The 26,212-nt window shown below is 40.8% G+C and overlaps 1 protein-coding gene across 9 annotated transcripts in view; it reads right to left on the reverse strand.

The window, feature by feature from the left end:
- Positions 1-26,212, reverse strand: part of NFIA (nuclear factor I A) — a 599,513-nt gene that overhangs the window by 52,931 nt on the left and 520,370 nt on the right. For all 9 annotated transcript variants that reach the window (XM_063654979.1, XM_063654975.1, XM_063654972.1 and 6 more), the window contains 2 exons: positions 6,085-6,263; positions 3,657-3,822 (listed from right to left, as the gene is read on the reverse strand). In XM_063654979.1, coding sequence (XP_063511049.1) covers positions 3,657-3,822; positions 6,085-6,263 — 345 coding nt within the window. The remainder of the gene's footprint in view (positions 1-3,656; positions 3,823-6,084; positions 6,264-26,212) is intronic.

The raw sequence follows: 26,212 nt of genomic DNA on the forward strand, positions 1-26,212 counted from the left end.
AATTTCTAAGAAAGCACCTGATTTCTGAAATTATAGTTTTGCCCTACATTTTTATCTAGTGGTAATCCAATTTTAGGCCCCCCACCTGGTTTCAGAAGAAAAGTTCTATCTTAAGACACCAGGACGTTATCCCTACTAAACAGCTTAGAAGTCAACTCCTCTAAAACATCTTTATCTGGAGGCCTACACTGGACCAAACTCCTTCCCATGTCTTCTCATGGCACCTATACACACCTTTATCCCAGTGTCATCCTGTGTAAACTGCCTGTTTACCTTTCCCTCAATAGACCCCCATTTCTTGAGAGCAGGGATCCACCATCTCTGAATCCCACGCACTAACACAGCCATGCTGCGTCATAGGTGCCTGATAGGTGCAGGCTGAATAAATGAATGAAAAAGGCAGTCATCAAAGATGAATGTTAAGGGAGGGGGAAGCTACTTCACTCCTGATATTTATTCCCTTCCATCTACTCCTGGCTTCTCTCCACCCTCTCACCTATTACTCTCTAGGTTATAAGAGCTTCAAAGGAAAAACTGGACATGACTAGTCCCTACCACCCCACCCCGTCTCTTCCTCTTCAGGGACAGGTGCTGGTGGGAAACACACTGCTACCTGCCCCTTCAAGCCATCAGCTTTATAGGCTAGGGCGGACCATATGTAGGAAGGGCTGCTGTGGTCTAGCCCTGCCAGTGACCAGGTAGCTATGACGATGTAATTGGGGGTTCAGTGTTAGGAAGTGCCCTGCCCACAGTTATAAACTAAATTATCTCATAATTAAAGGTGATATTTCATCTTCTGATTTTAAAAGATATTTTATTTATCAATTGGTTTAGAAATCAGGGCATGGGAGAGGATATTTTAAAATGAGGGCCCTTAAATCCCCTCCAATTAAGGATGAGTGGGCTTCAAGATTTTTAATTTGAAAGGCTTCTCCTACGCTATAAATTACAGCTCTCCCAGCCTAACACCACCTTGTTAAGGAAGTAGAAAATGGTAAGCAATAGTATGCTGTGAAACTACATATTACTATGAATTCATCATACCCTAGAAAAGCCTTTAGCTGAACAAGGGCTATAATGAATGATGATAAAAACCTTTCTGTGTCATCCGTAGAACATTTTGTTTTGTCTGTATTTCTAGAATCCCATGATTCAAAAAGTAAGTATCAAATTATCTGTATCAAGCTCTGGGACTCTTTCTCCTGATATTCTCTCACCCCCACCCCACCCCAAATCTTAAGTGCCGCTCTAACATGCAACCATATGAGTTGGATCTGCCAAGACTCCTTCTGCCCTTTGCCCCTTAGTGCTGACAAGATGCTTGAGGCTGGGCACAAGAGGATGATAGGTATCATCTTATACGTAGCGCTTCGTTCAATCCATGGAGTGGAGTCCAGAACTGTGGACCCAAAGGCATCAACTCAGTTTAGGGGTTGAGTAGCTTCTCCAAGTCCCACAGATATATTTTACCATTACCCAAGCCTGGAGCCTTCCACTATGTAAGAGTTTGGGCAGATAATAAAATACTCCAATGATCAGAACTGATCTCACACAAACATGTCAGGTAGATATTATCATCTACATTTTATAGAAGAGGAAATTGATTCAAAGAGAAACACAGTTAGTAATTTGAAAGGTGGGCATTTGAGCCCCCATCCTTTAGACTTGAACAGCCACACATTACTATTTCCACTCTTCTGCTGTGCCTCAGCAGAGCCTCATTCCCGTTACTGAAAAACTCATTATGACACATGAGCCATTGAGAGTGGAGGTGAGGATCTGTTTCCACGGAATTGATGGCATATTACTATGCAGCTTTTAAAAGACTGTGGCAATGTCCTGCACAGACAGAGAGAACACGAGCAGAAAATGGTATGCGGAGGCATGGACAGGGCACAATAGGCATAATCTGTAAGCCAACATCCTCACGGAACAGATGTAAGTAGAGTCTGGGGCAGTTATTTCTCTGACTTGTTTAAAGATGTTACATAAATACACAACAAGCAGGGCACTTATTGTGTATGTATGTGACATCTTTGAACAAGCCTCAAGCCTCTGACAAGCAGAGGCTTTCCTTCTAAGCTGAGCTTCTAAGATCCACGGGCCAAGCCCATCTTGCTTCTGTGTCATTGGACACTCAGGGTTTTCTCCTTTGTTGACAAGTATTGAATCACCTCTTACCAAGAGAAGTAGGTCTTCCCTAGATTGCCCCTGGACCTTCAATCTTTTGGCTATTGATACAGAATCCATGCACAGTGCTGCTCATTTCTGCATATATTATCAAAATGCATAAATACTGGATAACCCAAAGCTCACTCTCTGATGTGTCCACGAGGGCGTCTAGCCATCTGGGTTCCGTGCCCCCAGAATCAAATTCTATGAACATGGCATAAACAGGGGCTCAGTTTTCTTCTTTGTCTCTTTCCCTCCTGTATTCACTATCATTATTATTCCAATACTGAAGGTAAGGAAGCTGACAGGCCCAGAATCTTCATTCACTGTATTTATCCGGAGGACTGCCCAATCCCGATGCTTATGTGTACAAAACACTCCCCACCATGTCCCGTTCCATTTTACACCTATTACTGTGGTTCAAGTTCTTGGCCTTAACACTCCTTTCCTATGCTGCTCTTACATCCTCTTCTCTATAGATTCCTTGCCTCAGTCTCACTTCTTTTGACAACCCCCTTGAAGGCTTTCCTTAGGGTCACACTGCCACAGTTCCTATCCTTCTCTTATACTTTGCTGCCTCTTTACAGCTTTAGGGAAGGTGCTCATCACACCATCTATCAAGGCTAGGGCAGCCATTCCCTAGGAACTCCAGCCATCACTTTTTTTGTCATTATTCCAGGCACTAATAAAAGCTACATTTGTGCATTCAAACTATTTCTATCCCCTTGCCATCTCTAAAACATCAGGGAATATCTGGAGAATTATTCTCTCTCTAGTTCAAGTAATCATTCCCATCATCTAAAAGGGTTGTGAAATCTCATATTCTTTGATTAAATGTTCTCAGACTGTTCACAGAAGAGCCAAGAGTTCTCTCCTCCTTCCATCCTACTCTCCCCTCTATTTCCGTACCCCAGCCACTACCCCAACCTCTGCCAAACCTCACCATGCGACTGCCAGGGCTATTAGCGTTGATCTTCTGCCAGGCTCTTACTCTTAGCGAATGGTCACTGTACACACCTTTGAGTTGATGCTTTGATCTAGACATTTTCTCCTATTTGATGTATGAGGTATATAACTTTCAAGTACATTTCTCTTAGACTGCAAGTTCCTGGAAGGCAGCGCTGTCCGTAAGAATGAGGAACTTTTTCTAAGCAGAATCCATGTAAGTAGCTGCTGCTTGATGATGGGAATAGCATTTGAAATCCCTCAAATAATATACAAAACGTAATAGCTCATAACTTGACTTCAGTCCTAGGTATGTAGCTACACCATCTCACTCACCCAACACCCAGTGTTTTCCTCATCTGGTGGAGTACCCAAGAGTCGTGTTCACTTTGATTCTCGGTCTGGCAAACTCATGCTACAACATCACTGGGGATCTGTGCCTCTTTCTAGAGCCTATACAGTGAGGGACAAAGCCTAAGTGTGGATTCCAGTGCATACAGCTTTAGAAGTGACCGGCGCCTTGTTGCAGCCATACTTACTTGGTGACGTGGGGGAGGCTGCACCTCCTTCTGTTGACGTGGTCGGAGGCTTTGTGTCTGGCACCGGCAGAGGCACAGGCCTGGCCATCGGTGGTGGCGGTGGTGGTGGCAACATTGGGGTGGGAAGGAATGGGTTGTGCACCTTGCCTTGGCTGCTCCCATTGGGCTGTGAGGGCGGGGGGCAGAAAATACACATACAAGAAAAAGAAGAAAGAGACAGCAACCATTAGCTGCTTCTGAAAACAAAATATTCATCAGGCACCTTTAATGTAAATTACTAAGTATCTAGCTGCTTGAATTCTTCCATAAGTCCATACGGAAATGTCCATTGTTGGGTTCTGTTCTTAAGGCATTTCACAAAAGTACTCTTAGCCGCATGTGCTCCATGCATCCTAAACTTATCTCTTGAACTACATTGTCCTTCTTTGCATCTGGTTTCATAAAATCACCTGCCAATCATCACTCTGGATTTGTCACCTGAGTAATCAACTTTTGCTCGGAATGTTTTGTATTTTTCTGTATTAACTGCTACCTTCATTATCTTTCTCATGATTATTAAATATTTAATATCTAAGTGTTTTATGGACTGTGGCATTATTCCACTATGTTTCTTTACATAGAGATAATAAAGTTTCCTAAATATGCACTTGAGATAAAAAAGTAATATTTTATTTTCACTCTTCAAAGTTGATATTATATAACATTTAATAAATGTGTTAAGTGAACATAGAAAATTTTGTTCACATATTGTATAACATCAGGCACAGAAACTTTAGAATTCAGCTGTCAGAAGTCTGCTAGGGAAAAATATCACTTCTAATTTTGATTTAAATTATATAAGCATATGCCATAAGAGTCATATTTATTTTGCTGCCTGATGTTAAAACAACCAAATAACAGCTCTTTAACAAAAAATTCCCCTCTAAAGACAGCAATAAAATCCACTTTATTTTCAATTTTTTCAAAATAGTTTCATGAAGAGACCTGCCTTAAGTTCTATAAAATTTTGATCAAAATGCAAAACTGGGCATTTGACAGTTATATAGGGTGTCAGGACTATTACAAAAATGGTTAAAAATTTAGAAGTCAGATGCTTGATGCTGGTGATCAGCTCAGTTTTTTCATTGTTTCCCAAGAGGCCTCTATTCAACCAACAACAACAGTTCACATTTAGTCCCCAATCAAAATTCGGTTGAAGGAGATTCTGCTGTCCCAGGCTTTTACATTTAAGCTTAATAATTCTACAGAGGCAGTCTCACTCCCCCATCAACATTTACTTATATATTTAGTATTGCTCCTCAAAGACTACCTCGTCTGACGATCAGAACGCTGTGCTTTCTTGCCAGCAACCTTGCCTTTGCGTTATTTCTGAGTGGGCTGAGAGTCCATAAGTGAATGCTTTAGAATAAGCCAAGCAAATGAATATACAAGCAAAAAGAAAAGAGGCACCATATTGATTTGTTGTCTAGACAGAAATGTATCTGCTAACACATCACCAGACATTAGTCAAAGCTGCCTGTTCTGGCTCTGATATGCAGAATCAGGTATTTCTGCAAGTGAAAAAAATCGGTGACAGGATGGTGTGACATACTATCCTAAATTGGCCAGTAATAATTATGGCTAATCTGTGACTTCATGCACAGTTATTAGTAGAAAAGAAAAATCAAATTTGGCTTTATGCTGGTCATTGTTTATTATTATTGGCCTTGGGATACAGCTTTGCACTGTAAACATCTAATCCTATATTTGAAATAAAATTTCTGATTTTTAAAAATCACTTTTACATTTGGAATGCCATTTCAAATTGTGATTATTTGGTTTATTTGAGGAAAAATAAAAACATTCATGTGAAGCTATTGAACACTGTTTAGCTTTATACCAAGATAAGTGGGAAAGATAATGACTTGCAGAAATAACAAACCATAATAAACTGTACTTTTAGCATCTTGAGTTCAAGTACTGGTCAACTTGATCTAAAGTGTTACAAGACTGTATTTTTCAAAAATATCAACTTAGTTGATCTGAAACATCTGTCCCCTTCATCTCCCTACCTCTCTCTACCGCCCCAAATCATTATTTAAAACTATTTGGTCTTTCTATTTTGTTAACTGTATGAGCCCTGGGGTTAGAATGTACGAGGTGGAATGATCAGCCCACAGAACTTAGAAGGTTATATGGTTCACCCTTGAGCTGATTTATATCCATAAACTTGACAGTTGCAAACTTAACACAAACACTGTTTTTAAACCCTGACTAATCACTCTTAGACCAAGTTAACGTTCCCACAATCTAGAATAAATATGACATTTGCCTGCAGTCAGTCAGCACAACATTAGAGCACAATGTCACATGATCATAAGGTCTCCCCTTGTTATTTTTATATTCGGCTAACATTTCTAAAGAAATGGAAAAAAAGAGGTTTCCTTACATTGAGGAACCCCACCTGTCCAGCCTGCTGACCAGCATCAGGGCAGACAAGTTGGACAAATTCTTTCAGCGTCTCCTGAGGGTGATAGCGGATGGCTGGGTGTGAGAAGTAAGGCCCAGGCTGCTGGATAATGGGTGATGTCGGGAAATGAAGAGTCGATGGTGTTGCATGAGGACTTGCTGCAGGAAAAGAAAACATCAGGGTTATGAAAAGAAAGACCTGCTTTGTCATAGCTGAACCCGATTCAACTTCCTCCTTTATTTCTCTTCCTGGCCCGATTCACAATATTGCTCATGTGACTGAATTTAACACTGGATAGGTCTGACAGATTTTCTTCCTTAAGGCTCTAAGACAAACATGGAGGTTAGATTAGGGTAGAGTTTCAAGCTGTCTTTCTATTTTCAGTGGACATGAGTTATAAAGACATTAATAATCCTTGGTGAGGCTGAAGATTATTCATTACCTTAAGAGCCTTTTTAATGAAGCAAGCAATAAAAAATGTATTTGGTAGATTAGACCTGACTTAACTGACATTACATATGACAAATTCTAGTTTGCACATATGGATCCCCTTTCACGCTGAGCTATCCATAGACAATAATTCATTGTTAAAGCTCTTATACCCCTTTCAAGGAAATTTCCAGGGACTAATTCAGGATGAAAATTTTTTGAAGTATGTAGTAAATGATCACTTAATGAACCCATGCAATTTGGGTGCCTCACTTTACACGGATGGTTTATGTCGCCTTCAGATGCCATTTCAAAGCCAAACTCAGAAATGCATAGATGTTAGAGCAGGGGAACCCACAGGTTAAGCAGGCAGTGACCCCTGCTAAAATGTTGGCCCTGTGCCCATAAAAACTGATAAAAGACTCAGACAACTACTACTCCCTTACATTTGAACTCTGGTAAATTTCATGTGAACAAGAAGATTACATTAGATTAAAAAAACTTATGTGAGGTGCCTAATAACTTCTCTAAGAGAACTTTTGCCCTTGAATTAGAAGGATGATTGATAAAACTGGCTGGAGGATAAGAGCAGTGCATGGGAAGGTTGCAGATATTCAAACCAAGTCGAGCCAAGATAGCAGCTCTTGCTTCTCAATGAGAGCCAGAGAAACCTCTCCCAAATTAGAGGAGATGAGAGTATTTATCCTTCCTTTACTTTCTTTGGTTTAAATCTTTAAACTAAAAATCACAGGAATGTCCACATTTTGGAAAATAAGACCTTTCTAATACCAAGAATGACTCATAATACTGAAGAGAAACCCAGTAAGACAGGCCACCACTTCTACCACTATCCCACTCACGGCTAAGGGCTGTGAAAAAGAATGCATCTGTATTAGTTGCTGGGCATGGGCTCTTTGTTCCCTACCGGGATCTCCTCATGACTGGGGTACTTTCTGACTAATGACTGAAATGACTGATGCTATGGGGTTCAGAGTGACATCTGTAGTTTTCAAAAAGACTGGAAATGGGCGATTGGAGTGGAAGCAACTTTCCAATCCATGTCTTGCAGGTGGTCTGGTGAAACCCTTTAATTCATGCAATCTTTAATCTACCCAAGAAATATTCATAGGCTCCTACTATGGGCTCAAGAAACAAATCTGAGCCAAAACAGATGAAATTTTGCCATCGGTCATACAATTGAGGATGTCTCAAACATAACCTATTTGAATCAGAATTTTCATTACCTTCTCCTCTCAAGCTTACACTTCTCCCAGTCTTCTCCATCTTCGTAAATAGCTTTTCCACCCACTGCAATATCCCCAGAACTGAGTCTGGCACTCAATAAATATTTGTTGAATGTGCAGTGAATGACTGAATAAACAGAGGTTAATAAGATAATCATACCGTTAAACATAGAATAAAATTTGCTAAAACCAAAACTTGGTTTCTCCACCTGGTCAAGAGCCAGGGAGCTTTTAGAAAAATCGGTAAAACTGGCCTCGTACGGTGGCTCATGCCTGTAATCCCAGCACTTTGGGAGGCCGAGGCAGGCGGATCACGAGGTCAGGAGATTGAGACCACCCTGGCTAACACAGTGAAACCCCATCTCTACTAAAAATACAAAAAAATTAGCCAGGCGTGGTGGCGGGGGCCTGTAGTTCCAGCTACTCCGGAGGCTGAGGCAGGAGAATGGCGTGAACCTGGGAGGCGTATCTTGCAGTGAGCCGAGATTGCGCCACTGCACTCTAGCCTGGGCGACAGAGGGAGACTCCGTCTCAAAAAAAAAAAAAAGAAAAAAAAAAAAGAAAAACGAGTAAAACTTAGGACTTCCTACAATGAATGATAAATCTTGGAATCTATTATTGTTGCTGAGTTAAAACCCACAAGCTAAAAAGTTAAATGGCTCTGGTCATCTCTTACTCTGCAAATTATGCCACTGGCTTTAAAGAATCAAAGAAATTTTTTCATCCAACGTGGTATAGTCCTCCTTGCTGGTGGCAAAAAACTTTTACTCGGTACCCTGCGTCGGATGGAATAGTCACTAGTTAAGGACAGAACGTGATATTTCCCAAACTAGGCTGAGAATATACTGAGCCTAACAAAACGAAACACCCAACTTTTGCAGGATGTCAAACACAAAGGTACCAATTCTGCTGACAAGAGCCCCTGGTAGGCTGACCTTGAAGACAAAGTGCCGCTGCCGCAGGTGCTCAATGGAAAGTGATGGGTAATAGTTAGATTATGAAATCATGGTGGCCAACAGAGAATGCTGCCCAAAAAAGAAATTCACTTGAGCAAAGATCAAGCAGAACTGATCTTTAAAGAAATGAGATAGAAGAGATAACTCAAAAGCACCCTGTCATCTCCCCATTAACTGTTAATAAACATCCTTTCCCTCATTTTGTTGTTGTTGTTAAATACGTAAAAGACAATCATTAGCAACTTAAATTTAGACCTTCGTTTTTTATTTTACTAAAAACAATTTATTCACCATTTCCTTGTGGAATAGAGTTTAACACAAACACAAGAACATATGGTACTATATGGAATTAATTCTACAATGACTGATTTATAAGAATCAATTAATTCTTAATTAATACCAGGAAATCATTTAGCCTGTAGTTTCAAATTAGGCAATTGCCGAGTCTGCATTTTAAAGGGTCATCCTTTGCAACCCTTACTTTCTCATGCTTTGGACTTTCTGGTTCAGTCATCAGTTCATTGTGCAACTGGAGAGAAATCATTCAAGATCCTGAACCTTCATTTCTTCAAACAGAAAATAGTTACATTACTGACATCACAAAGCTCTAGTAATTATTATTAAATAGATGCTGTTTCTCTGGATAACCTGCTACTCCTCTTCTACCAGACAATGAAACCCACTGAAACTCAGAATTAAGATTTCATCAATGCCTGCCTAATTTTGTTTTTCTTCTCTCCTATTTCTTGTTTTCTCTCTTCATCTTGGATGTTTTTACTGTACCTAAGTTTTTATTTGTCTCAAATCATTTTAGAAAGAGCCGCTGGGGTTAAATCAATTAAAGAGTAAAATTCATCAACTATATTTTGAGATGGCCAGATCAGGCTTTATAGAAACAAACTACCATTATGAATTTGGCATGATGCTAATGGAATGCACAAAGAATGGTATGAGTCCAGATTTTTGACGAAGAAAAACATGTCTTATGGATGTGTGTGTGAGTAGTTGACACGATAAAAAATTATAGCACATTATGTAAATGCATATTTAGATCCTTTAAAATGTGCATTATTTACTCGAGAGTCAATAAAGGCTTTTCTCAAGTGGTTACAGTTTATTGCAGTGCATCCATCTGTATCCACATTGATGTTAATACAATTTTGTGTATTAAAAGACACTACAAAATTGGCTGCTTCCGGCATCTAATACTCTCAGTACCCTAGGCCAGGAGCAGCAGAGAGTGTCAGAAACACTTCACTCCTGATGGATCTCACTACTAGTTTAAACTTTAACGAGTGGCCAGACTTGTTTAAAACAACTGTTGGGGCTTTTCACAAAGAATACAAATAAGATGGGAAGGAAGGAAATTTGATCAGGTTTCTTTGGCTGCAATGGCACTGCCTACACATCCTGAACAAAGTAGCCACAACGAAAGAAACAGAGAGCCAGAATTTCCCAAAGGGTGTAATACTCAGCTATTTATTACAAAATGATCATATTACTGGATACTTAAAAAAACGAAAGCAGGTCAGGTTGGTTTACTTGTTCACTCCCTCCCCACCAGTCCAGCAGCCCACCAGTTCTTGAAAATCCTCTCTTGGTTTTAGTTTGAAGGAGAAAAAGTTAAAAATTCAAACAGTTGAAAAAATACATATACATGTTTAACTCAAAAATGCTTCTTCCGTTAAAAGCAGAATTTATTAAGACTGAGAAAGGAGAAGGTCAACATCATTATTGTATTATTGGATATGTTGCGAGACTTCTATAATACAACCAGTGATTCTTGGTCTGAGAGTCCACTATGCGGAGGAGGTCTTGTAGACACACAGAGTGCTCTTAAGAGGAGTCAGAACTAGTTAGAAAATCTAAGCGTGGGCCATATGAAATAGGATGGTATCAGGGAGCTGTGTCCAGACAAGCTTGGAATCTTGCATTTTTCTGCTTTTATAAGTCTTAGGGAAGAAAAAGAGATAGAAGAAGAAAGTAATCTCTTAGTATTTCCAGTAGTTTTTCTCAAGCTCAACCTCCAAGAACTCTAATAAGTCTCACACATTTTCCCTCAAACCAAAATTTTATGGGTTGAAATATGTTCTTCTGTATTATAACCCTGACATTGCCTTAATTGCTTTATTCCTTGTCCATGAACTGTTGCAGATTCTCACACACTGGACAGAGACTTGGATTCTTTTCACGTTAGCTTTTGCTTTCTGGCATCAGCCTTTAAATCCCAGTCTCTCTTCTATGGGAGGCTCCAAAGAAAAGCTGTCAAGAGAGCAACACAAACAATAAAATGTAATCCTCCTTCAGGCGCAGTGTGCTCTTAAGGCAGTGTTATATACAGGCTTCTTCCCTCACAAGAGCGAATAATCACTCCTGAGCCCTGGCATCTGCAAAACTTCACAGTCTTAGTGTTAATCAATACAAAGGCAGTGGCAACAGGTGAGATTCCAAACAGTTTTTCTCTGTTAGCGCCATTATAAGAAAAACCTTATCTGTCTTCAGAAATAAGATGTTCTTTAGATGAAAGTTACCATTTCCATAGAGTAAGGGTGGCATTAAGAACTTTTGACTACTCATAATTAGAAGTAAAAATCTGTAATACGGCAAAGCTTCAAAAGGAAAAGAAAATCGAAGAAAAAAGTCCCACTTAAAAAACAAAAGAAGCTTTCCATAAGGGTAAATAGAACTTAAAAATGGCTTGGGTTGTCAACTACTATGTATCTTGCTTCTTCAGAAATTCAAAACCACACTATATAACACCATTATACCCTACCTAAAGCTGAGAAATCTATCTTAATGGTCCATAGCCCTAATTTATAAATCATGCATGAATCAGGCCTGCCATTTATGAAAGCTGAGAAGTTTGGAGTTATGGGATTTATTTTAACAGAGACACAGGAAAGAAGAATCGGCAATGCTTTTCAAACCTTTAAGAGGTGATGCCTTTTCTAAATAACAAAGCTTTTGACTCGAGGTGAGCCAAGGTTTTTCAAAACATTTGGTACATATCTTTTAACATCACGAAGATGCACGTGAAAGGACCCGGATATGTCAATTGAGAGAAATATATGACATTGCTTGACAGCTTGCAAAACACCAGTGTTTTTGTATTACTGCTACCAGACAAAGTAACTTTATGCCACAGTTAGTTTCCAAGATGGTTGATAGAGTCTATTCCATTTGAATTGAGGGGATTTTCTAAGAGATCAAATTCTAATGTCTTTTGGAAAAACCGAAAGAAAAAGAAAGACCCACACAAGAAAACAGAAGGCCAAAGTCTTTTCAAATTTTTATCTAGATCAATTTTAGCTACTTCAAGACCTTTGTTGCTCAAGGCCCTGGCTAGACCAGGAGTTGGCAAACATTTTCTGTAAAGACCAGATACTAAATAGTTTAGACTTTGCAAGCTATATGGTCTCTGTTGCAACTGCTCAATTCCGCTGCTACGGTGCAGAAGCAGTCACAGACATTACATAAACAAATGAGTGCGGCCGTGTTCCAATAAAAGTTTATTTTCAAATACAGGCAAAGGGCTATTGGACCTGCGGGCCCAGCCATAGTTTTCCAGTCCCTGGTGTAGACCCACAAAATTCTTGTTCACTCTCCAAGCACCTGCTGTGCTCTGTGAGTCAGACACCTGACAATCACTACTAATTCCACCTCAGCTTTCTGAAGCTTTCCAAAGCAATCTGGTCGCCTTTGATACCTCATTAACTCTCCATGGTAGCCTTTTGATTGTCTGTCTTCACCATTACTTAGCATGCCTTGGTCTGTGCTGGCTGACCACATCCGTGTGTGTGTGTATATAATTCTAAGTTAAACATATGACTCAGAAAAGCAGTGCAGTACAATATAAGGACCAGGGCTTTGGAGTCAGTTAGACATGAGTTTAAATTCTAAGCTCTATCACTTACAAGCTATGCTTCAGGTTGCTGAGCTTCTCTACAACTCAGTTTTGGCATCCACATAATGGGGCTAATAATACCTCATAGAGCTGTTGTGAAGATTAAATGAGACAATGTATATAAGGCAAAAGGCACAATTTCTGATCACACAATTAAGTGATCAATAGCTTCTTTTGTAGTATGATAGTACTATCATAGACAAGAATGGGATAGGCAATGAATACATTGAAATTTGCTCCTGTGTGCTAGGACCTGTTCTGATTGTAGAATACATGAAAGAAAGGAGTGGTGGAACAAGAGGTACTTGTTACTCGCCTGTCTCTTGGACAAAAAAGTACATAAATATTGATAAAATAGTATATACTATCAGTATAGATATGACATGAGGGCCTTGAAAATAATTCCACAAACAACCAAATGAAAAGTAAAAGCAACAATAGCAGTAGCAACAATCTTGACCTAATAATCATAGATACCATAGATATCTAAGTAAAGATAAAAGTTCTTTAAAGACCTAGACAAATAAAGAGTCTTTGCTGACCAAACATACTGTGAATTCCTGCCTTTACTTAAATTTCAGACTGTGAGACTTAACCCAGAAGCTTAGAACTGTGGGGCCATCTCCCTTTAGATGCTATTTTTCACTTAGACCTACAATCCTTGAGTGTCCATACTGACCTCCCTCTTCACCATGTAGGCCCCTGCCAACCGGGCATTATTATTATTATTTTTTTTTTTGGAGACAGAGTCTCACTCTGTCACTTAGGATGGAGTGCAGTGGCGCAATCTCGGCTCACTGCAACCTCCGCCTTCCGGGTTCAAGCAATTCTCCTGCCTTAGCCTCCCAAGTAGCTGGGACTACAGGTGCCTGCCATCACACTTGGCTAATTTTTGAATTTTTTTAGTAGAGACGGGGTTTCACCATGTTGTCCAGAGTGGTCTTGAATTCCTGAGCTCAGGCAATCTACCTGCCTCGGCCTCCCCAAGTGCTAGGATTACAGGGATGAGCCACTGTGCCTGGCCCCCAGGCACATTTCTGACCGCATCACAATCTGAGCGTGGCCTCCCCAGGGCCTCCCAAAACATGGAAACAGTGGAAATCTCTATCATTTCCCTTGAAAGTCCCATCATGTTAGTTATTGGGAGTTTGCTTATCAGAAATCTAATACATATTGACTACTAGAAACACTTTTCGGCTGGGTGTGATGGCTCATACCTGTAACCCCAGCTACTTAGAAGGCTGAGGCGGGAGAATCACTCGAGCCCAGGAGTTTGAGACCACCCTGGGCAATACAGTGAGATCTCATCTCTACAGAAAATTTTAAAAATGTAGCCAGGTGTGGTGGCAGGTACCTGTAATCCCAGCTACTTGGAGGCTGAGGTGGGAGGATTGCTTAAGCCCAGGAGTTTGAGGCTGCAGTGAGCCATGATCACACCACTGCACTCTAGCCTGGGTGACAGAGCAAGACCCTATACCTAAAAAACCAACCAGCAAACAAAAAAACAGTAACAAAAACAAATGCTTTTCAGAAGATCTAGGGCATTTTTTAGGAATATTTTCAGACTAGATAAGGGACTTGGGTTTTAACTTAGTTTCTGCCACTACCTGGCATATTATAAATGTGGATGGCGTCTCTCTCCCTAGGCTTCCCTTCTCACAATAAGCAGCTTGAACTAAATACCCTCTGAAGCTCATCTAGTTTAAGCTCTAGTGGATGTATAGAATTCAGTCTCTGGGATTACATTTACAAATAGTACAACTGATCCATAAAAATAAAATTAAAATCTAAAAATCAAAATAAGCAAGCCTTTTAAAACAAAGTATTTTAAAAATGTTTATGGGACATTAAGTTATACGGTATATCTAGACTCAGTCTTTAAGATACTTTGGCTTTGGGGAGACTGTAATATTTAGAGTTTTAAAAACCCTGGGTATGCTACTTTAAGCTCTGTGAAATAGAGCCCCAGCCTTTGTCCTGACAGGGCCTCTTTGAATCAAAATTGACCATATTCTCACACTAATTGCCTAAGCTTCCATGATGGCTGATGTGAAATGTGTTCAAACGCCATGCAACAGCTGTGATTATTGGAAATATTTAGAGTGATGGTTTAATAGGCAAAGTTGACAAGAATCCAGTTCCATGAAGGGAACTTGAACTTTTACGTAACATGTAAGTGATACTACTGTGAGACTAAATGAAGAATGAAAAACAAATCAAAACAATTACTTGAGAAGAAACTAACCACCATAGATTGGATGATTCCAGAGATTAACAGAAAAAGGGAGGGAATCATCCAATGACCTGTTGGAAGTGAAATGGAATTACAAACTGCAGTCCTGTGAAAGAGGACTTCAAAAAACAAGATCCATGCAGATGCTTCTTGGATAATGACCAAGTGCTGGATCTAGGCTGTTCAAGTCTTTTCCTGCATTAAAAAAACACAAAAAACAAAAAACCACACAGAATATAAGCAGACAGAAAAGCAAATCTCATAATGAACATAAAGCCATGGGTTATTTTGCAGCATTTCTCTCCACCAAATTGTCAGATTTATACTGAAATGGAAGCCTCTATTTCTGTGCAACATGATTACTAAAGCATAGGCTACTTTTCTCTCTCTCTCTCTCTCTCTCTCTCTCTCTCTCTCTCTCCCTATCTGAGACAGGGTTTTGCTCTGTCACCCAGGTTGGAGGGCAGTGATGCAATCTAGGTTCACTGCAACCTCTGCTTCCCGGGCTCAAGCGATCCTCCCACCTCAGCCTCCCAAGTGGCTGAGACTACAAGCATGTGCCACCACGCCTGGCTAATTTTTATATTTTTAGTAGAGATGGGGTTTCATTGTCACCCAGGCTGGTTGCAAACTCCTGAACTCAAATGATCTGCCTGCCTTGGTCTCCCAACATGTTGGGATTACAGGTGTGAGCCACCGCTCCCAGCCAAAGACTACCTTCAAGGCATCCTCCTGAACTTGAAGTATCTTCCTGAATTCACCCCATAGGATTTAAGGATTAATCCTACTGTGGGTAAATTTCACACAAGGAATGGAATAAGCAACAGAATAATCAGTCTAGCGATTAAAGTCAGGGGACCAAGTTTTCATTCCAGCTTGGGTATCAACTAGCAAGATGCCAGCCTCCTGTATTCCTTAGTGTCCTCTACTACAAAATGAGCTTGACTCTTCTGGCTTTAAAATCATCCACTCCCTGTGTTAATCTAGGCAAAGTTATTTAAATTTCCAAACCTACATTTTCTTATCTTTAAATTTCTTATCTTTAAATAGTAGCAGCAATTGGTCAGGCACGGTGGCTCACGCCTGTAATCCCAGCACTTTGGGAGGCTGAGGCAGGCAGATCACAAGGTCAGGAGTTTGAGACCAGCGTGGTCAACATGGTGAAACCCCATCTCTACTAAAAACACAAAAAATTAGCCAGGCGTGGTGGCGTGTACCTGTAGTCCCAGATACTCAGGAGGCTGAGGTAGGAGAATTGCTTGAACATGGAAGGCAGAAGTTGCAGTGAACCGAGATCGTGCCACTGCACTCCAGCCTGGGCAACAGAGCAAGACTCTGTCTTGGGGGCGGGGGAAGAAAGAATAGCGCAATTTAAAAGGCTTTTCTGAGGATTAGAATTAATGTACACAGATGCCTCATTCATCATAGGATCACTCATTCAACAAATGTGTTGAGAATCTACTGTGTGCCAAACAGCATGCTAGACTCTGGGTTATTTAATATTCTTAGGATTGTTTTTAGAATAAATTGAGATACATGAAAAGTAATCTGGATTATACAATGCAATGAGTTAACACCAGCTAATTGAGAATCAAGAACCGAACTGTTTTCAAGTGACCCTGGGGGTCTGTGGCATGAACAAATAGGCCTGGGTTTTTCTTGTGCTCTGCAAACGCTAACTGCAGGAACAAGCCACAGCTAGTGAGGAAGCTGAGCTCATTGGCCAGTGCTCAGGCCAGCTTTGCTGTTATCTCCTGGGGGTAGCTATTATTTTTGCCTGCCCAGCTGTTCTTCACCCCTTCTTCTGGAAACAGAGCTCTAATGTTTCTTTGGGGAACTCTCTGTCCCTCAGCCTCAGCCTATGTGGTTAGGGTGGACTTGACTTAACCCGCTGACTCCATGGGTGGACAGGGAAGCCAGGTCACACCAATGAGGCACTCCATTGTCTTTTAAACATAAGGGTTGTTTTAAAAGTGAGCAAATGACCCAAACCCAGATAATCAGAATCATAAGCATCCAGGAGTAGGCCCTTCCCTAGATCTATTGTTGAAAAGCTGCTCTTTTTTCTCTTGGGATTATTAAATTGGTGGAAATTAAGCCTGGAGCTACTCACACTATCTGGGCCACAGTCTGAGGATATTTAGCCTAAGAATAAAGCTCACACAGAGAATAGCAGACCTGGGTGGGGGTGGGGGTGGGGAGGGGGAGAGAGGGGGAGAGAGAGGGAGAGAAAGAGGGAGAGGGAGAGAGAGAGAGAGGGAGAGGGAGAGGGAGATGGACAGGGAGGGCGGGGGGGGGAGAGAGAGAGAGAGAGAGAGCGAGCCCAAGAGAGCAAGAGCTTTCTGAAGGTAGCATCAGAACACCTGACTCCATCTCTACCTGAAGCCATATACCCCTGGACTTTTCAATTACATAAACTAATCCATTATTTGCTTTTGGGGGAGTGGAGGAATGGCAAAGCAATTTGATCGGGTTTCTTTCATTTGTAAGAATCTTTCACTAGAACAAATACGTGTTAACATATCTACTGTTCATTACCTAGTATGTGACAATTCAACAACTCTTATTATGATACTCAGGAATTTGGAGATTCAGAAAGATCTAGACATATCCCTCAGGGATACCAAAGTTTTAAAAATTCATATTGCATGCCAACAAAAAAGACCCATATATCCTGACATAAGTACATCCAAATCTCTGCAAATATTTCAAACAGCTTGCTATAGTATTCCTCCATCTTCTTTAATTCCCTGCATAGTAATCTCATCACAGGTGTAATCATTTGGCTAATATCTGCCTGTTCTGCTAGATTGGAAGAGCAGGACTGGCTGGTCTAGCTTGTTCATTGGGGCCCAGCACAGTGCTTGGCAGATAATAAGCGCCCAATAATTATTTGCCAAATTGACTCTTACAAACAACAGATTCTTGTAAACAACAAACGTGCATACCCCTTTAGGAAGAGCCATGCCTGAATGAAGGCAGGTCATGCCTGAATGAAGGCAGGTCAGAGCAAAGCCTAGACCATGGCTAAGGGGCTACCCCTTATGCGAGAGGGGCTGCTTGCTCCACTGGAAAGGCTCCCCCCGTGCTTCCAAGTGTACAAGAGCAATGGGATGGGGTAACGGGGCTTGCTCATGTCCCCAAGGCCACATCTCTTCTAGGCAAATGTGGCTTCTCCCCGAGAGGGGGAACACATTCTTCCTCTGGACCAACAAGAACAGGTAGAAAGAGAACTGGGGATGGGGAGTGAGGAATGAAAGAATCATTGCAAGAGAACCACATATAAAAACATACAAAAACAAATAGCAATACGGGGATGGGAGAATCTGAGAGATAAAGAACATGTATGTATTGGATGCCTATTGTATACCGAGCTCTTTCCATGAGTCATCTCACTTCCCTTCCCAGAAAGCCTTTCCAATTTGGGACAGGTGGGAAAACAAAGAACAGCAGAGAATAAGTGACTTGGAGAAGCTGACATAGACCCCAAGTGGCCATCCAGGATCTAAATTCTGTTCTGTCTGACTCCAAAGCCCACGCTCTTTTCATTGCCCTCTCCTGCTCCCATTTATTTTTCAGAGGTCAAATGATTTATTTGCTTTCAGATTTTTTTTTGCTCACAGGCCCCTTATTATTGTAATAGCAGCTGGCAATTCTGATGATCCTAAGATGTGTTTTGTGCATAAGGAAAAGGAATTTTTTTTCAGGGGGAAAAAGCAGCTACCATTCAATATGAAGAAATGGCAAATGTAAATTTACTGCCAAAATATGAAGTTTAAAAAACATTCCATACGTGTGGGTGATTAAATATGCTAGTTTCAATAACACAAAGGATGCAGCCTGGAATGGGTGACTCTTAGTGATACTGCAAGCACATTAATAGGGCCATACATTCCCATTTCCAGTATCAGCACTCACCCCTCCTTTCCTACATGGATGATAAGCTGATACTACATAAACATTGTTAAAGCTACAGTCCCATGCTATAGTAATTCACTTAACTTTAACATGATTTATGATTCTGTCAATAGGGGAGGTTGAAAACCCTGCACTGAAGCTTAAAGGTGAGCTTCATATTTAAAACAGTAATTGTGTGTCTGTGTGTGTGTGTGTGAGAGAGAGAGAGAGAGAGAGTGAGAGGCAGAAGAAACCATTCCACATAAAGAGGAGATACAAGTTCAATCTTGAATTTTTTATTCTATGCTGAAAAAAGGAAAATAAATAATGAGTCTATACATGGAATCAACTTTAGATTAAGCTAAACCAGAAAGAACGAGGCTTATCTGATTATGCGAGGTACAGTCCAAGCACACGATACCAGGAAGTCTTAAAATGAGGGGTTTCTAAGAAACCTTGCTGAGAACCACTGCCTTCACCATGTATGGATACGTGGGTCTATGCCTGTGTGTGCCTGTGAGCACACGTGCACCAGTGGGGCACACAGGCCTGCGTGTGACCGAGAGGGACAGAGAGAAAGGGGCAAAGGAATTCCAAGGGAAAGCAGCTTCTTTTGTGAAGATGAGTTTAAATCCAGGTCCCCTGGGTTAATCACCCTATTCTCTTCAGCACTCACCCTGGAGGCCCTTTGCCTCTTTAAGAGATTAAGGAGCCAAGTGGTCTCACTGCTCTAACCTGTCCTCCCATGGACAACATATTAACATGATTCCACTACGGAAGAGCTCTCTTTAGAAGTTTGCTGCAGGGATGACAAATTAACCCAGCAGGGTGTCCCACACATCTATCACAGTACAAATTATTAGTGTAATAGAGCTTTTAGTTGTGCATTTATCTAGTAATTATTGAATGTTACACAAACCCAAGCTGAGCAGCCATGGCCCTTTATGAGGGTGGCTCGGTGGGTGGCCTTACAGTTAATTTAGGATAGTTCTCCACTAGGCAGTTCACTTGCAGACAAATTAGCTAAACAGCCTTCTCCTTTAAATATTTTCCATGTCACAGTGAAACTCTTTACAATACAATAAAGGTACAGTTTTAATTACACGCTTCCTGACTTTTGTTTAGTTGTAGTTTTAAAACATTTGCTGGCACTCTTTTTTCCTTTGGCTGGGCAGTAATAGCTGGTTCTAAGTATCTGGCTAATGAATTTAATAATTTCCTGAACGGGGACTTAAAGGACCTTTGCAAAAAAAAGAAAAAAGCTGCTTTTTCTCTTTAGTGTCCTGCAACTTCAAATCCCATCCACAACGCTGCCCATTAGGCTAGACACTGGCACTTGAACTAACCCTGAACGAGGCTCACAAGCCCTCTTGCTTCTCTGTTCCATGCTCCTCAAAGGTGGTACTTGTTAGGTCTATGAGGCCTGCATTTGAAAATCAATTCTGGCAATTCTTCTTGGAGAAAGGCAACGTAATGTTTTCTCAAGTGACATACTCCAATAATAAATAAACACCGTGTGTCTGTTGGCAGATTATTTCAGCACCTTGTTAGCAACAGGTACCTAATTGCTTCTCATTTTCCTGAGATGATTCAATTGCACTAAACCAGGAGAGACAAATTAGATTCAGTGGATCACCAGCATGTTCTACAACTAAGTTAAAAGCTTTCCTAAGAGGCAAAGAAGTTTGTGGATGTGATAGGAGAAAGATGAACAAACCTAGCACTTGGGGGCCTAGGCCAGGGGAGGGGGTGCCACAATTACAGTAGTAGTGAAACGCCAGGGGACGTTCTTTCTGGAGGGACCTTAGTTTGGAGAGAAAAACTTAAAATGCCACAGCAAATATTCTACAAATAGGGGACCAAATAATTTTGAGCTCATTTCTCTTAAGGTCTATCAAGGTAGATCTTAATTAAAACCAAACATATATTAGGCTGGGCATGGTGGCACACGCCTGCCAGAATCAAGGCAATTTTACTTCTAAACTGCCTTCCTGTGTGTGTGTGTGTGTGTGTGTGTGTGTGTGTTTGATTCATAAAGAAGTGGGGTTTAACCTTGCGTTCGCATTTTGTATGTCTTAAATCCTCAGTACTTAGTTATGTAAGGGCATGACTTATTTGCTGTTGTAATCCCAGCACTTTGGAAGGTTGAAGCAGGAGGATTGCTCCAGCCAGGAGTTCGAGACCAGCCTAGGTAACACAGTGAGACCCTGTCTCTACAAAAAAATTTTAAAAATTAGCTAGGCATAGTGGCATGCGCCTGTAGTCCCAGCCACTTGGAATGCTGAGGCAGGAGGATCCCTTGAGCCTAGGAGGTGGAGGCTGCAGTGAACTGTGATCAAGTCACTGCACTCTAGCCTGGGTGTCAGAGAGAGACCCTGTCTCAAAACAAACAAACAAACAAACAAATCAAATATATACTGAGCACTTAAACATGCCATGCCTCTTTCCACGTGCTGCTCAATACATGCATTGGAATATTATATTACTACACAGTGGAGAAGGAAAGAACTTCCTATTATTCTCAAACTTTCTATTTCTTCAATCAAATCCATGCATACATTCATTCATTTATTTGACAATTATTTATTGAGTGCTTTCCTTATGCCAGGCACAAGGCGGAGGGATTCAGAGATAAATGATAAAGATGTGGTCCTTGCCCTAATAGGCCCTGCCATCTAGTGATGACTGTCACCATCCTATTTTACCTCTCCTTCCCCGCTCCTCTATTATTGTCTGTGCATATTATGAATCCACACTCCTCTAACCTTTCTTGGTGACCCCAACTTCCTGAAAGGTGATCTTAATTCTCATAATTCTCTGCAGTATATTTTTCTTGGCCAAACTGGGAGATATTGTTAACTTCAGACCCTCAGATGTTTCATCACTGAGAGCAAGATCCCTGTTTGGGCCAGAAGGATCATGGACTTAGAGAGGTTTATAGAGCATATAAACTTCTGACTACCTCTCCAAACAGAAACTGGAATGATTCTTTGAAAGCTGCACAATAAATCTTTGGTTTATATAGTGATTGCTTTAGTGTATCTTAGGCGTATTTTCAGAATCAAGGCAATTTTACTTCTAAACTCCCACCGTGTATTTTTTTTTTTTTGACTCATAAAGAGGTGGGGGTTTAACTTCATGTTTGCATTTCGTATGTCTGAATTCTTTGGTACTTAGTTATCTAAGAGCATGATTTATTTGCTGTTGTTCTGTTTTGCATGCCCATAATATGAAGGCAAACTGTTTGACAATAGTGGTTAGGTCTTCTGCGTGTCTGGACTTGCGTAGTGCCAGATACCACTGTAGTTGTCCACAAGGAAGGACATCCTTCCCCTCATTTTCTACCGCACCCTGTGCTTCTAGCACAGCAGTGCAACTGCTGGTTTCCTTGTCCTCTCGTCCTCCAGGAGGCAAGCACTCTAAGGACAGAATCCATGCTTCTCTTGTTCACTCTACTACTAGAGCATCTTGTACACTGTAAGAGCCTGATAAATATTTGTGGAAAAAAATTAATGGGTCCCCAGATAGTAATAGGTATCTGCAAACTAATACAATATTGGAAAAAGCCAAACTGACCTCAAAAATTGTCTCTAAAGTGTCATGCACCTGGCACATGTATACATATGTAACTTACCTGCACATTGCGCACATGTACCATAAAACCTAAAGTATAATAATAATAATAATAATAAAAGAAAAAAAAACAAACAAACAAACAAAAAAAAAACAAAAAACATAAAGTGTCATGCACCTAAGAGAAACCATGAATTTAACAGTAGCAAGGACTTATGGACTAATAAAAAAGGCTAAGTGATTTGTTTATGGCTGCTATTAAAAAAAAAAACTCAGCGTGATGGCACAGGTTATATTATGATTATCAAAAGATCTAGATGGATATGTTATGACTTTGACTCATAAAAAATGTGAAAACAAAGTAATTGTTTAAATAAATGCAGTTAATTTCTCCCAGTCGGGGGAGAAAAAGGTAGAAACTACTGATATGGCGAAAAAGGCACTGAACTAGAGACTTGATTTCTGGTCTTGGTTCTGGCTAGCTCAGATTTCTCATCTGTAAAAATAATGGGGAATATGTTGCTAACTGTCAACCAGCATATTTATCCCCTATTTACCCACTGATAAAACCTTAATTTTATAGACAGTGGCCATATGCTCAGCTAAAAATTTAGTTTCCAGCCTCCCTTGCAGCTACAGGTGATCATGGGACATAGTCTGATTGTGCTGCAGAAGATCCTATGAAAAAGTGGCAGGATAAGCTGACAGGTCCTTTTTGCCTTCACCTTTTCCCTTCTTTCTGCTTGGCATGCAGACATAAGGCAGGGGGCAGTGCCCATGCTGTGACCTCATAAAAACAATCCACTGAAACATGGCTAGGAGAAGAAATCTCAATCCCTGATGGCACTGCAAGTGCCACCCTATCAGCCTTGAATCACATACTTACTTTTTTTTGTTGTTGTTTTTTTGAGACAGGGTCTTTCTCTGTTGCTCAGGCTGGAGTGCCATCATAGCTCACTGCAGCCTCAAATTCCTGGGCTCAGGCAATCCTCCCACCTCAGCCTCCCGAGTATCTAGGACCACAGGTGTCTACCACTATGCTCTCCTAATTTTAAAAAGTTTTTGTAGAGATAGGGTCTTGCTGTGTTGCCCAGGCTGGTCTCAAACCCCTGGCCTCAAGTGCTTCCTGCCCCAGCCTCCCAAAGTGCTGGGATTACAAGTGTGAGTCACCATACCTAGCCACATACTTGTTTTTGTATGAGAAAAATGTGACTCCTTATTTTCTTAAGCCATTGTTCTGTCAGATATTCTGTTACTTTCAGCCAAAAACAATCTTCACTGATACTGGGAACACATTATACCAAAAGATTCCCAGACCATAATTCTTTCAATTACTTTCAATTGTGCTGCCCAATGTGGATCGTGTAGGCTGCTCCCTGTTCCTAAATCTCTAAGGCACAGAATTGCTTTACTTAGTGCAGAGTATTTAAATAAAGTATCATTCATTATCTTCTTAATCTTCAAAACAGCAAATATTTTAAGCAAAAAGATAAGTTTCAAGAAGATCTAAACCTTCAAGAAACTTTAAGATGTAACTGATGATTACTCTAAATAATTCTCTAACAAGTTAGACCCTTCAGATCATCAACCAGGCAAACTTGCAATTCTTGAAAAGGCAAAGGTATGAAGAAAGATTTCTTTTTTCAATTATCATGAATAAGACAAATAGTCATGAGTAAATACTTTATTATGGTTACAATTTTAAGTAGTGGTAAAAGAAAGTCTTTGAAAGCCCAATCTTTCAGCTTAAAGTACACAGTAATTATACTAATGTGTAACGATGTACAAATGCCTCTACTGAAATTTAATATCTTCCCCCTATCGATAGGATATTCCCAAATAACCCCTTTACCTAATTCTAACCACACAGAGAAACAGGTGGTAAACTATTGTCCCCATGGTACAGATGGCCAAACTGAGGCCACAAGGTTAAGTGATTTATCAAAGCCACAAAGAAAGCCACTATCAGAGAGGGGATTCATTTTAAGAAACCACATGTCTCTACCTTTACACTGTAAATAGGGAAGTGGTTAGAACAACATAAAGAAAGCCCATAGCTCTTAATGGCAAAGCTCTACTTAGAGAGTCTTGCATAGGTTTTCTTTGGATGCAACGCCATGGTTCTTCCACGTCTTGGACATTTCTTACAAGGAAGTACTGCATGAACTATCACACATTTATCACTCTTGGCTCTTCTGAAGAAACGAAAACTCATCAGGGTCAGAGAGGGGATAAATGTCTCCTGTGTGCATTTATATGCAATTTGACTACTTTTATTCATTCAACCAATATTTGAGCATAAAACCCACTGTGTGAGGCACAACAAAGATAGTGAAATGTCTAAGTTAGAGATCATTCCCTTTGGAGGTTCTCCTCTAGGAGACATGTAGATTAACTAACAAGGCCAGATGAGGTTGGTGGAGTCAATGTGCAGACATGAAAGGCAGCAGGAGCTTAAGCAGTGTGAGATGATGGCAAGCTGGGTGGAGGAGAGGAGGTTTCACTTTCAAAGTACTGCTTGAGCTGATCTGGGGGATGGGCAGAATGTTGCTGGGTGAAGGCAATAGGGACAGCATGATACTTTCAAAGCCTGGGTGAAAAAAGATTATTTAACTGTATGACCTGTGTGCATACTGTACTTCCAGGCACTGTGCAAATGACTACAAATACATTATTTCCTTTGCTCCTAACATAATACAATTCTTTTGAGTTAGAGATGAGAAACCTTTGGTTCAGAGAGAAAAGCAATGTGCCAAGTAGTGGACAGAGATTTAGACACCAGCCTATCTGACCCCCTGAGATTTTGTGCTTAACCACTGCTATAGGCTGAATGTCTGTGGCCCTCTAGGATCCATATCTTGAAATCCTAACCCCCAATGTGATGGTAATAGGTAGCAGGGCCTTTGGGAGGTGATTAGGTCACAGGGTGGGGCCCTCATGAATAGGATTAGTGCCTTTATGAAAGAGACCCTAGAGAGCGACCCCACCCCTTCTGCCATGTGAGGACACAGCAAGAAGATGCCATCTATGAACCAGGAAGTGGGCCCTCACCAGACACAGAAGCTGCCAGAGCCTTGATCTTGGACTTCCAGGCTCCAGAACTGTGAGCAATACATTTCTGTTGTTTATAGACCACCCAGTCTATGGTGTTCTGTTCTGGCAGTCAAAACAGACAAAGACAACCGCTGTGCTATGCTACCTCCCTTCAATGCCCTGTGTTTCTCCCTTTGCTTTGCAATCTTAAGAGAGAGATTTTCTTTGTAAAAGGTGGCCATGAAATTTCCAAATGCAGCTTATGTTTGCAGCCAAAAGTAAGGCCCTTGTGTTTTTAGTGAGGTGACCTTGATTTGCTGTAGCTCTGTAAAATCTCACCTCCATTCTGAGCGTGGATGTGTGTTGGACAGTTATTGCTTACTAACTGGTGCTAGTCTAGTTGAGGCATTCCTGTGATAAATGCTAGTGAAGGCAGCAGAAGCCTCGCAACCTAGTGCTAACCAGAGAGCAGTCAATGGTCTCCGTGATCCCTGTCCCATGCCCTGGGTACCTGATAAAGGACATTCTTTTCTTTTCTTCAAGACTCTTTTAAAGTTTGATTCTCTGGATTATCTAATAATTTACTATTTTGGGTTGTGGCAACTTTGCCCAATACAAGGAGTGTCAGAGGTTGAAATCTCCTTTATGCGCACATGTGACATCGATTCCACACTGACTTGCAGCTATACTCTTCCTCCTCAGTTTTGGCCTCATCTTCCTAAAACACCAAGTCTTACTCCCAAATGTGGTATCATTCCAAGCATTAGCTTTCCAACTAGTTCAGAGAGAAATGAAGGAAATTACAGTACCCATAGCAAATAAATAATGAGGCTGAATT

The sequence above is a fragment of the Pongo pygmaeus genome, chromosome 1 (genome assembly GCF_028885625.2).
Source record: "Pongo pygmaeus isolate AG05252 chromosome 1, NHGRI_mPonPyg2-v2.0_pri, whole genome shotgun sequence".
Classification (NCBI taxonomy): Eukaryota; Metazoa; Chordata; class Mammalia; order Primates; family Hominidae; genus Pongo; species Pongo pygmaeus.